Source organism: Microtus oregoni, unplaced genomic scaffold (assembly GCF_018167655.1).
Source record: "Microtus oregoni isolate MIOR12 unplaced genomic scaffold, Mior012 000031F_ref0000149, whole genome shotgun sequence".
In the NCBI taxonomy this organism is placed as follows: domain Eukaryota; kingdom Metazoa; phylum Chordata; class Mammalia; order Rodentia; family Cricetidae; genus Microtus; species Microtus oregoni.
This window is the reverse complement of record NW_024543090.1, coordinates 20,677,552-20,689,118: the sequence shown is the minus strand read 5'-3', so window position 1 is coordinate 20,689,118 and position 11,567 is coordinate 20,677,552. Positions and strand designations below refer to the sequence as shown.

The 11,567-nt window shown below is 53.1% G+C and overlaps 1 protein-coding gene across 1 annotated transcript; it reads right to left on the bottom strand.

Moving 5' to 3' along the window:
* Positions 1 to 7,203: 7,203 nt before the first annotated feature.
* Positions 7,204 to 10,962, bottom strand: Chac1 (ChaC glutathione specific gamma-glutamylcyclotransferase 1). Its single transcript, XM_041679026.1, has 3 exons — positions 10,553 to 10,962; positions 9,643 to 9,678; positions 7,204 to 8,333 (listed from the first exon to the last, which is right to left on the bottom strand). Exons 1-3 carry the CDS (start codon positions 10,781 to 10,783, stop codon positions 7,932 to 7,934), a joined length of 669 nt encoding a protein of 222 aa, XP_041534960.1. The 5' UTR covers positions 10,784 to 10,962; the 3' UTR covers positions 7,204 to 7,931.
* Positions 10,963 to 11,567: the final 605 nt, after the last annotated feature.

Genomic DNA, 11,567 nt, shown 5'->3' with positions numbered 1-11,567 from the left:
CATCTAACCCTGCCATTTTGGCCATACTCTCTCTTGACTCTCTTTTTTTCTTCCTCTTCCTCTCTCCTCTCATGGCCAGGTCCAGTCTGCTGGCCATGCTTAGTCTACTCCTTTCTCTCTCTGCTCTGGATTTTTCCAGATGCCTCTGGCTGTATGCTCGCTCCCTCATCTCTACAATAAAACCTTTCCCTCAGCCGTAACTTGGAGCGGTCATCGTCCTAGCATCAGACAAGAGCTGGGAAGGTAGATGAGTTCAAAGGTCTCAGCCGCAGTCTGGGCAATGGGTAAATAAAGGTAAGTGTAGTGAGGGTAGCGCAGATGCCAACATGGTGGAGACATGCTGCCTTCGTTCTACTGTGTAGGGCTAGGGGTGTGTGCCTTAGCTCATGCTGGGGGCAGGTGGGCAGCCAGGTCTGAAGCAGCAAGCAGCCGGCTGGCAGAGAGAGCCCAGTGCTAGGCAGTGGAGCAGCCAGGAGGAGGCAGCAGTGTGAGTGCGGTCCCTGTCCACAAGAGGAGAGGGAGGCCTAGGTAAAGACGGCACCGCTAGGAAGGGCTGGCGGTTACCGGGAGCCCAGCAGGGCGGAAGACTCAGACAGGGTTTATAGCCAGCTGCAAGTCTTTATTCCAGTCAGCTGGGACAACACTCAGGGGTTTGGGACCAAGTGTAGTGGAGTTCCAGGTGCTGAGCAAAAGCCACATCACGGTCTCTCACTCAGCAGCTGGTGGGGGTTCGGCGTGAGCAGACAGTTTAACAGAAAGCTAAGTTAGCTGGGGCGTCTTGACCTCAGGCTCCAAGTGAGCTCAGACATCGTGACCTTTGGTTCCTAGAGTAGAGTTTTGGTAATTTTCTATGGGATTCTCCATCAAGGAGATCAAGTTTTGGTTAAACTTAGAATGGCTTCAACAAGAATACAAGCTGGAGGAAGCTCTGCGCGGTTGGAGTCCGTCAGGTGCACCACCCTCCTCATAATCCAGGACATGCCCGGGGCCTGGTGAAGCGGTGAGTGGGCCTGAGGAGGACAGGAAAACTCTGCATGATCTGCAGGAGGAAGGACAGAGGAGTCCAGCCTTCCCAGGCCCCAGGCAGTGTCTGAGCTGGGCCTCTGCCTCTCAGCTGTGGGGTGAAGGCCCGGTAACTATGTCAGGAAAGCCAGCGTGCTGACTTCGGCCAAGCTCCTTTGATAATGTCTGAATCTGCTAATAAAGCTACCCTGTTTGGGACCAGTTGCCTAGGGCCACCGTGTTATTAACAGTCTAAACTGGGACACTTCTGAAGACAAAGTCATAATTTACCAACAGAGTAAACTAGGCCCGTTCTGGGCACTCTGGGGTACGTGGTCACCAACCACCGGCAGGAGGCTGTGCCTGGAGCGCCCGCTCTGGCCCTCAGGGATGCCCTCCCCATGGTCCTGCCACCCCTAGTTCAGTCTTAGGCACTGAAGCAAGATTCAGGCTTCGGCATACCAGGCCCTTCTGCAGAAGCAGGCTTGGGGTAGGGGAAGTGTTCCCACTTCTGCTTGTCTGCCGGTCACCACCTCCGCTCTCTTCAGGAGAACACAACTCCCAAAGGAGTCTCTCCGGGACTCAGTGTGGGCAACACAGAGAAGCTGCCCAAAGGCCGCCAGCTCTGGAATGGTGTAAAGACCAAATGTGGTCGCCACCTTCCTCCTGCCAGGACTCTATGGGGAAGTGACTCCCAGCACAATTTGAAGTCTTCGGTCTCCTCCCTTCTGCCTGCCTCACCTTTGTAGCCAACTGCAGAGAGGCAGGGATCCCCGCCACCTTCTGGGCCCTGGCTCTCCTTCAGTTGACGCCAGTCTTTGCTGGATTGCAGGTCACAGAAGGTTCCTGCCAGCTCTTGTCCTGAAGGCATCTCTCCACACTGGCTTTAGGGAGACAAAACCAACAAAAAGAACAAAAACAAGAGCTCCTTCTGTGAGAGGAAAGGCATGCGAAAACAAAAACACCACCAGAGAACACGACTTCCCTGTTTTTAAAAAAGTCACTTCCTCCTTTATCTCACCCCAAGGTAGCTTCCGGGTCCTCAGCTGATGAAGTCGGCTGACTCCCTGGCAGGTCCAAAGGAAACTCCAATCCCCACTCCAATCCCCCAAACCCCGAGAGGCGGTCCAGAAATGCACGCGTGGACTCAACCTGGACTATAGGAGGATCTCTGACAGCTAATAAAAGCCAGCATTCCTCAGGAACTTGTGCACCGGGTTCCCCTCTACCAAAAGAATTACTTCCCTTGTCACGGGCAGAAGGGACAGATGGCTGTCTGTGGTGCACACCAGATCGCTCCTTCAGGATCTCAAGGACCAATCAGTTGAAAGACTTAGAGGCACCTTAGCACTACTGCACCCCCCCTTCCTGGGAACCAGGGCCCTGGTAACCAACAACACATGCATGAGAGCTTTGAGTACTTTCCATCTCCATTGTATAGACCCGGACCCTGGAACTGGGGTGAGACGACCTTGTAACCGCCATAACATTGATCAAGGCTCCTCCTTGTAACCATGACATTGATCAAGGCTCCTCCTTGTAACTGTTACAACATTGATTAAGTAGAGTTAGCTGACTGTTAAATGAACTAGTCAAAATAGTAGACAAATGATTTTTGGGCTTTCCCTTTGATTTTGTACTCCCCCCTCCCTGATTTTGTGGTTTTTTCCTTTAAAAGAGCTTGTAATAGACAAAGCAGTCGTCCTTCTCCTCTCGAGGCTGGGGGACCTCTGCCGCGGCAGAATAAAAAATTCCTCTTGCTATTGCATCAACCGAGTTGTGAATGTCTCTTGGGGCGACCTCCTCCTTGGTGGGGCTTTAGGGCCCAACACAGTACCTGTTCTGTATTTCAGAGTTCATGCTAGCTTCCTAGCCCTTCTCACCTGCTCCCCTCCCTGAACTCCCCCAGCTTCCCTCCCCACAGTTACTCAATCTCATAATTCTCAATGTTCTCTCTCTCTCTCTCTCTCTCTCTCTCTCTCTCTCTCTCTCTCGACAGCCCTGACCATGTTCAATCTATTTCTTTCTCTCTCTGCTCTGGACTCTTCCAGATGCTTCTGCCTGTTCTTCCTCTCTCTCATCCACAACGAAAACCTTCTTCCAGGCAGGAGTGGCACACGCCTTTAATCTGAGCATTTAGGAGGCAGAGGCAGGTGGGTCTCAGTGAGTTCAAGGTCAGCCTGGTCTACAGAGAGAGTTCCAGGACAGCAATAAACCAAAAAAAGACGAAGAAGAAGACGACGACGAAGAAGAAGAAGAAGAAGAAGAAGAAGAAGAAGAAGAAGAAGAAGCAGCAAAACAAAACCCTTTCCTTTAACTATACCAATCATGTGTCACCAGAACCAAGCAGTTTTGCCCAGTCCCCAAGCATGAGGATGGGCTGTTTGTCCCCCAACAGAAAGGTCCAGAGCCCTATGGACTGCTGCAGGCTCAATAAGCCACACTGAAATAGCCTTCTGGGGTGGGCAGGGTGGTTTAGGAGAGCCCTGTGTTGTCATTAAAAAACAAAACCAAACCACAAAAAACTGCAGCAAAGAGAAGTGACACCATGCGCAATGGCTCACATAGGAGGTTATCCGAAGAGGAGAGAGAAGGGGCAGAGGGGCGGTGGGGAGGGTAGAGACTGGTCATTGGGGACAAGAGTGTAGGAAGAGAAATGGAGGGAGGGAGAGGGAGAGGAGGGGGGAGGAGGCGAGGGAGGGAGAGACAGGAGGTGGGCAAAGCCCATCTTTTGAAGGGGAACAGCGAATGTGTGCACAGGAGGTGCTCTTAGTGGCTGCAGCTGAGGACGGATCCTGTGAGGACCCCAAGGGCAGGCCAGTACAGATGCCCGAATACGAACACTCTGAAATGGTAAGGTCAGCACCCCATCTTCCGACGTGCTCAAGTCTCTTCCAGCTGAGGAAAAAACCAAAAGGAATTTGTGGTCAAGGCAGAATGTGGTGGCACACACTTTCAATTGCTCAGGAGGCAGAGGCAAGTGGATCTTGGGGAGTTCCAGGCCAGTCAGAGCTCCTTAGTGAGGAGAGGGGGCTGGAGCGATGACTCAGCGGCTCAAGCACTGGCTGCTCTTCCAGAGGACTAGGGTTCTATTTCCAGTTCATAAGGAGCTGTAAGTCCAGCTCCAGGGCACCTGGCATCCTCCTGTCGCCTCTGCATGCATGTGATGCACAGATACGAGGCAGAACACTCACACATAAAAGACAATCTTGTTTTGTTTTGTTTTTTTAAAATCAGGGTTTTTTTTTTTTTTTTTTTGGTTTTTCGAGACAGGGTTTCTCTGTAGCTTTGGTGCCCGTCCTGGAACTAGCTCTTGTAGACCAGGCTGGCCTCGAACTCCCAGAGATCCGCCTGCCTCTGCCTCCCGAGTGCTGGGATTAAAGGAGTGCGCCACCACTGCCCAGCAAGTCAGGGTTTCTCTGTGTAGCCCTGTCTGTCATTCCTGGAACTCTCTCTGTAGACCAGGCTGGTTTCAAACTCGGAGATCCGCCTGTCTTTGCCTCCCTAGTACTGGGATTAAAGGCATGCAAAACCACACCTGGCTAATATTTTGTTTTTGTTTTTTTTTTGTTGTTGTTTTTCGAGACAGGGTTTCTCTGTAGCTTTTGGAGCCTGTCCTGGAACTAGCTCTTGTAGACCAGGCTGGCTCGAACTCTCAGAGATCCTCCTGCCTCTGCCTCCCGAGTGCTGGGATTAAAGGCATGCGCCACCACCGCCCGGCTCCTGGCTAATATTTTTAATGAGATAATTTTTAATAAAAAAGAAATGCTCCTCTCAGGAACTTTCAGAATATGAGCCAGGAATCTCAGGGGGTCCTCAAAGCTTCTCAGGAAATTTATGAAGCATTCCCCCCCCCCCATTTCAACAGGGATGTAATAGAGTTCTCCACATGCTACATGCGATGAGATTTTGTTACAGAGTGGATGCAGAGACAGGTCAGATGCCTCCCGAGCCTCAGTTACTGTCTGCTTCTCTCTCCTTGCAGCTGCCAGAGTTCCTGAGATGTCTGTGCCCCCTGCGTATCCTCGCCATTCCTGAGCTTCCTCCCACCGAGGCCCCTGAAACCCCTCAGTGTAGAGGGGAGACTTTGAGAGGAAATGGAGTCTCCATTTAATCTGCGTGTCTTCAGTTCTTTGCTCTGCTTCCTCCAACCTAGCACCAAGCTCTGGTCTCACCTCTGCTCTCAGATCCATTCTTGTCCGTGTGGCTGCCTTGGCTCAGGCCACTTTTACCTCCAGCCAGCAGCTTTCCCTCCCTGCGATCTGACCAGCCAGTCAGTGTTTCTTACTCGCATCCCTTTCCTGCTCATGCTCTGCCAGGGCCCTCCGCTGACTCAGGAGGCATGCACAGCCACAGCCTGGCACAATTCACCTCTCTGGCCAGCCTCTGGGCTGCCACCTGTCTGGCCCCATGTTCCCTCTGTGTGCTAGCCCATCTGACCTTGTCTCCCCCTCAGGCACACAGTGTTCCCTGAATCGCTATCCCTGGGGTTTCTTTTTGGAGCTCCCTCACCCAATCAAGCTTCCCTGACTGTCCACTGACTTGTTTAGGGACCTGTTTAAGTGGTCACATTTCATGTAGAACTATCACTACCAGTTCTAGACTCCGAGTTCCTTGAGGGGGACTCCTTTAAGCTGCATCCCCAACATGTCTAGAACTGTGTGTGACATGTGGCTTGAAGAACGATAGCTTTAGCATAAGTAGTAAGGGGTAAATCGCAACCTCCATCACTCTGGAGTCTGAGGCAGAGGGGTTGCAAGTTCAAGGCCTGCCTGACCTACATTGTGAGTTCAAGACCAGCTTGGACAGCTTACTAAGATCCTGTTTCAAATCAAAAGAAAAAAAGCCTAAGGATGTGGTTCAGTGGTAGAGCACTTGTCTGTATATAAAAGGGCCTGTGTTCACTTTCCAGTACCCCCACCAAAATAAGAAAAAACATGGCGGTCCATGTGAGCTGACACACAGCCTTCTACACCCCTTCTTGCTGCCTTCTCATCCAGGGCAAGCAGAGCTGGAGTCTGCCTTGCCCCAGGGGACCCAGGGAATGGATGCCAAGAGCTCGCTGACACCAACTGCCTCCTGTAGTGTCGTCCTGATCAGGTTCCCAGAAGAACCTGGCTATAGTCCACACTGTTCCCATCAATGGCCAAGACACGAGGCCATCAAAACATAGGCACACAACTCAGTATGGCATTCTTCCCAGGCATTCTAGTCAGAGATGACCCTGCTGGGGACACCCAGACCGTCAGGGCACTGGCCACAAAAGCAGTAGCAACACACACCACCCACTTGTCCCCATCCACCATTTATAGATAGCATCCCCTAAAGAGATAGTTTAGAGCCAGGTGGTGGTGGTGGCGCATGCCTTTAGTCCCAGCACCTGGGAAGCAGAGGCAGATGGATCTCTGAGTTCCAGCACAGCTGGGGCTACACAGAGAAACCCTGTCTCGGAAAAAGGGGGAGGGAGAGGGGGAGAGAGAGAGAGAGAGAGAGAGAGAGAGAACAGCAGCTCTAGGGCTGAGCACTTTCCTCCCTGGCACTGGGCAGTGAGGGGAGGGACTAGATTGGACTCACACTTTATTGCTGCAAAGGCCACTCATCTAGGAGTGGCTCTAGGGGGACATTCACTTCTAGTCAGGCTGAGATCTTGGAGCTGGAACCTGTCCCAGGAGTCAGGGGATGAGAAGGGACATACAGAGGGTAAACAAGGAGTGGAAAAAGGACCACTGTGGCTAGTCTTGACAGGTCAGATCAGAAGGGCCAGCCAACACTGCGTCCCCAGAAGACTGGGAACAAAGGATCAATTCCAGGCCACAGCACCCTTCTCTAGACATTGCTCAGAAGCTATCATCCTCATACCCCAGTCCAGGCGCCCCTCAATAAGTAGCCATGATCTGAAGGGGCTTTCAGAAAGAGACAGTGGCTGGCCCTAAAGATGAAGGAAACTCTAGTGTGAGCACCAAGCAAACCAGCCTCCTTGGGACAGCTGGGGAGGGTGGAGCACAGGGTCCCAGGGCAGGGGCAAGCTTGCCGCTCCCAGGCTGGCAGGCGGAGTTCCAGCATTTGTGTACACAAAGCCCTGAAAACAGTGGCACCTGCCCTCCCTGTCCAGGTGCCAGGAGACGGCAGAGGAGAGGGAGCCTTGTCCCTCCCCATGATCACTCACCCAAGCCCCACACAAAGACGGAACACATTCTGGCAAAGGGAATTAAAGATTGTTTATGGATAATAGTGTAGGACAGACTGAGAAGGGATGAGGACCTGTAGTGATGTTTCCACAGGTCTACCAGTGATCCAGACAGACAGAAGGACAGACAGAAGGACAGGGGAATGAAACTGAATGGGGAAAGAGGCCCAGTCCGAGCAGCTGTGTCTGTGCATAGGCTCCAGTGCTGCCCCGGTTCCCAGGCGGTGAAGAGGGATGCTGGACCTTGGTCCTTGAAGGACCCCCACTCCTGGTTCTCTGCTGCCCCTCATCCGGCAGGCTGGGAACGTGGGGAGGTGACATTTCCAGGGCTGGGGATAGTTAGTCTGAGTGAACAGAGAATCAAGGCTCTTGGAGGCTCCCTGGGGACGTGGAGGAGGCCTGGGCGGTATGGAATTAGCAGCAGCAACAGGGGGATTCTGGTCAGGCACCAGAGGACTAGGGCAGAGCCACCGCACAGCAGGGCCCACGTCCAGGGCAGGCCCCCCACCTACCCTGCCCACCACACCAACATGGTGCAATAAATAAAAGATTCAAGTAGTAAAGTCAGCATCAATCCAGAAGAGTCCGAAGCTAGCAGACAGGCAGGGGCCAGAAGACACAAAGTCCCCAGTCACCTGCCCTGCCTTCTCATATTTCTCTAGCTCCATCCAGTCTGTCTCGAGTGCTACATGTTGATGTTCACCAGTGACCACGTGGACACTCCCTGCTGGGACTCGGCGTCTCAAACCAGTGCCAGAGCCTGCTCGGTGAGGTAAGAGCAGGGCAACATTGTTCCTACGGCGTCCACAATGGCTTCCAGGTGCGCATCCTGCGCCTGAGGCCCACAGAGCTGCATGAAGTCCGCCAGACGCAGTAAATACTCAAGGTTGTGGCCAGAGAAGCCTCGGCAGGAAAGAATCTGTGTAGCAATGACCTCTTCTGGAGCAGGGCCCAGGTAGCTAGGGTTCTGTGGAGTGGCCACATAGGCCAGGGCTGTGAGGGGTTGGTCAGGGGTGTCTTGAGGATAGAAGGTGACTTCCTTAGTGTCGTAACCTCCAAGTACTGCTTCCCTTACGTTCAGGTACTTCAGGGCCTCCTTTACCTGCTCCCCTCGAACCTCGTATGCCACGCCCCAAGTGCAGCCCTAGGAAAAAGCAGAGACACTTCCAGTCAGTCACACTGTCCACTGCTGGTCCCTCCTTCACTCCAGAATGTTACCCCAGACACGCTCCACACTGGGCTCTATAAATGAGATGGGAGAGTGGGGAGATGGCTCAAGGGGTAGGGAGCTTGCTACCATGCAACCTAAATTCAGTCCTGGGACGTACATGGTGAAATGAAAGGATTTACCCCCACAGGTGACCTAAGCAGGTGCATACGAGCACGCATGCAGATAAACAATTTTTAAAATTATGTGTATGAGTATTTTGCCTGCATGTAGGTTTGTGAGCCATATGTGTGCCTGGTGACCTCAGAGGCCAGAAGAGGCCAGATTCCCTGGAACTGGAGTTACAGATTGTGAGCAACCGTGTAGGTGCTAGGAACCAAATCCAGGTCCTTTGGAAAAGCAGGAAGTGCTTCTAACTACTGAGCCACTTCTCCATGAAATTAAAAAAATAAATAAAGTGGTTGGCTGCAGCTGAGGTACCCAGAAGCAGTATCCTCCCTCCATTTTTTTTTTGAGACAAAGTCTCATATAGGCTGGCCTTGTACTCACTATGTAGCCAAAAGTAACTTTGAACTCACAGATAACCACCTGCCTCTGCTTCCTGGGTGCTGGGATTATAGGCAAGAGCCTCCATGCCTGGCTATTTCACCTTTCTTGCTTTTCGCTAAGATTTATTGACTTATTTTATGAAAATGAATGCTCTATCTGCATGTAAAACTTGATGCGAGGGGAGGACATCAGATCCCACCACAGATAGGTGTAAGCCACCATATGGTTGCTGGGAGTTAAACTCTGAACCTCTAGAAGGGCAGCCAGGGCTCTTAGCTGCTGAGCCATCTCTCCAGTCCCCTATTTCACCTTTCTTAAGGGTTGACATCAGTGGCCTTGCCCCAGCCGACCAGCAGGCCTATGTGTATCGTTCACCCCAGGAACTAATGAATTTATGCCACTCTGCGCCTAAATTCAGGCTTGCAGATTTTTGCAGGTGTGTGTGTGTGGGGGGGGTGAGACAGGGTTTTTCTGTGCAACAGCTCTGGTTGTCCTAGAACTCACTTTGTAGACCAGGCTGGCCTCGAACTCACTGAAATCCTCCTGCCTCTGCCTCCCAAGTGCTGGGATTAAAGGCGTGCGCCACCACTGCCTGACTCAGGCCTGCATCTTAATAAGATCCTCAGGTGATTCTCCAAGAAGCACCGAGTTAGGCTCCACTTCCACTAACCCACAAGTGACCTTCTGCACCCTTGCATATCGGATCCCAGGACTCCCCTCTTGACTGCTCACTTACCTCACGATCTTCAAGGAGGGTCACCACTCGGCCAGGCTAGAAAGGGAAGCAAGATTTTGAAAAGAGACAAATTAGGTATTAGCACTTCCAAAAAGGGCTGTGGCAGGGTGTTTGCATATCATGCACAAGCCTCAGGTCCAGTCTCCAGAAGTGCACCTACACGCGCATGTGTGCGCACACATGCATATGCATACACACACACACACACACACACACACACACACACACACACCCCTGAGCTTTAATCCTGTTGTGACTTGAGCCTATGATGTGCTCCAGAGCCTTGAGAGGGAGGGGGTCTGCCATAAGTTTGAAGCTACATAGCAAGAAGTAGGCAAGAAAGAGGAGGAAGAGGAAGACGAGGAGGAAGCAGAGGAAGAAGAAATAATTTGTCAACAGCCAAAAGTGCCGGCCCAAGAAAACCAGCCTACAAATCACAATCCCAGAGAACCTAGGTTACAATAAGGACCGTAAGAGAGACATACATAGATCTAATCTACATGGGAAGTAGAAAAGGACAAGATCTCCTGAGTAAATTGGGAGCATGGGAACCTTGGGAGAGGGATGAAGGGGAGGGGAGCAGAGAAAAATGTAGACCTCAATAAAAAAAGTGCCGGCCCAAACCCCCGAACCTCAGCGGGCGCCATTCATCCAGTGACAGGGACAGGGAGTGCTGGGCAGGTGCAGAAGAAGCAAACAGCGGGTGGCCGGACTGGTAATCAACACAAGAATCCACAGGTGCAAACGCCAAGCTCACACACAAACACCCCAGGAACACAAATTTAAACCACAAACCAGGCTTACACATCTCCTTCAGTTAGCCCAAAGTCCCTGACATTACAGGACATGGGCGCCCACTCTCCTGCCGACCCCACCTCACTCCTCCAGTCACAGTAGGATGGATGCTCACCATCTTGTCGCTGCCCCTATGGAAGGTGTCTCCCTGCCAGAACCGGCGGCTGTAGCCACGTACAAAGCCCACGCGGCTGTCGCTGTAGGCAAAATCCGGCTTCCACACTAGGGAGCCGTACCCGAAAATCCACAGGGCTTGGGGGTCGCCATCCTCCCAGGAGGGCTGCGCGGATGGTGCAGGCGACAGTGAGGGAGGCGGGGTGCTCTGGGCTGCGGACTCCTGCTTCATGGTGCCGGGCGCAGGGACGGGCCCAGGCGGCCTCCGGGGCTGGTCTCCGGCACGGGCACGGAAAGACCGACGGACGCGTACACCTGGCCTGGCACCGATCGGACGCTCCAACTGAGTGGCACCCCCAGAGGCGCTCTTTAAACCCTTCGGCCGGGAGGGACCTCAAGCTGCCTCCAGCTGTCTCGGTGATTGGGGCGGGGCAAATCCCCTTTTGACCAATCACGTTTGGCTTTTGCTTCTCGGTTAACCGCGCCGCCCTCCAAGTGGGTACCAGAGCAGCCCGCCCCCGGCCCTGCGAGCGTGCTGATTGGTTCGGCTCCTCCTCCGTGGCAGACCTGGCTGGAGTGATGCAACGGCGGGGAAGGTTTCCCCAGCACCCGCATGCAGCAAGGGCGCGTCGGATTGCGTCAGGCTGCGGGCACTGGGAACGGGCCTGGAACCATCGCGGGCACCCGCCGTCTCCCAGGGAGGCCCTCAATGACCCGGACAGTGCCTCCCCCGCAGTCCAGCCTGTGCACTTTGCAGAATCATTGGCATCCAAAGCGGTGGCCAGTGCAGGGCACGCTCAGAAAGAACGCTCTGGGAGGCACAAACTCTAGCCTCTGGGGCCTCGCCTGAAAACACGCACTGCAGAGGAGCCGTCTCTGGCCCCCTCCGCATTCCACTCTGGTGCCTCATGTTATTGCCCATGTGAGCAGTTGGAGAAACTGAGTCATGGGGTGGTAAGGGATTTTTGCCAAAGCTGCAGTTGAGTCAGTCTGGGTGGTGCAAGCTTCAAGACTTC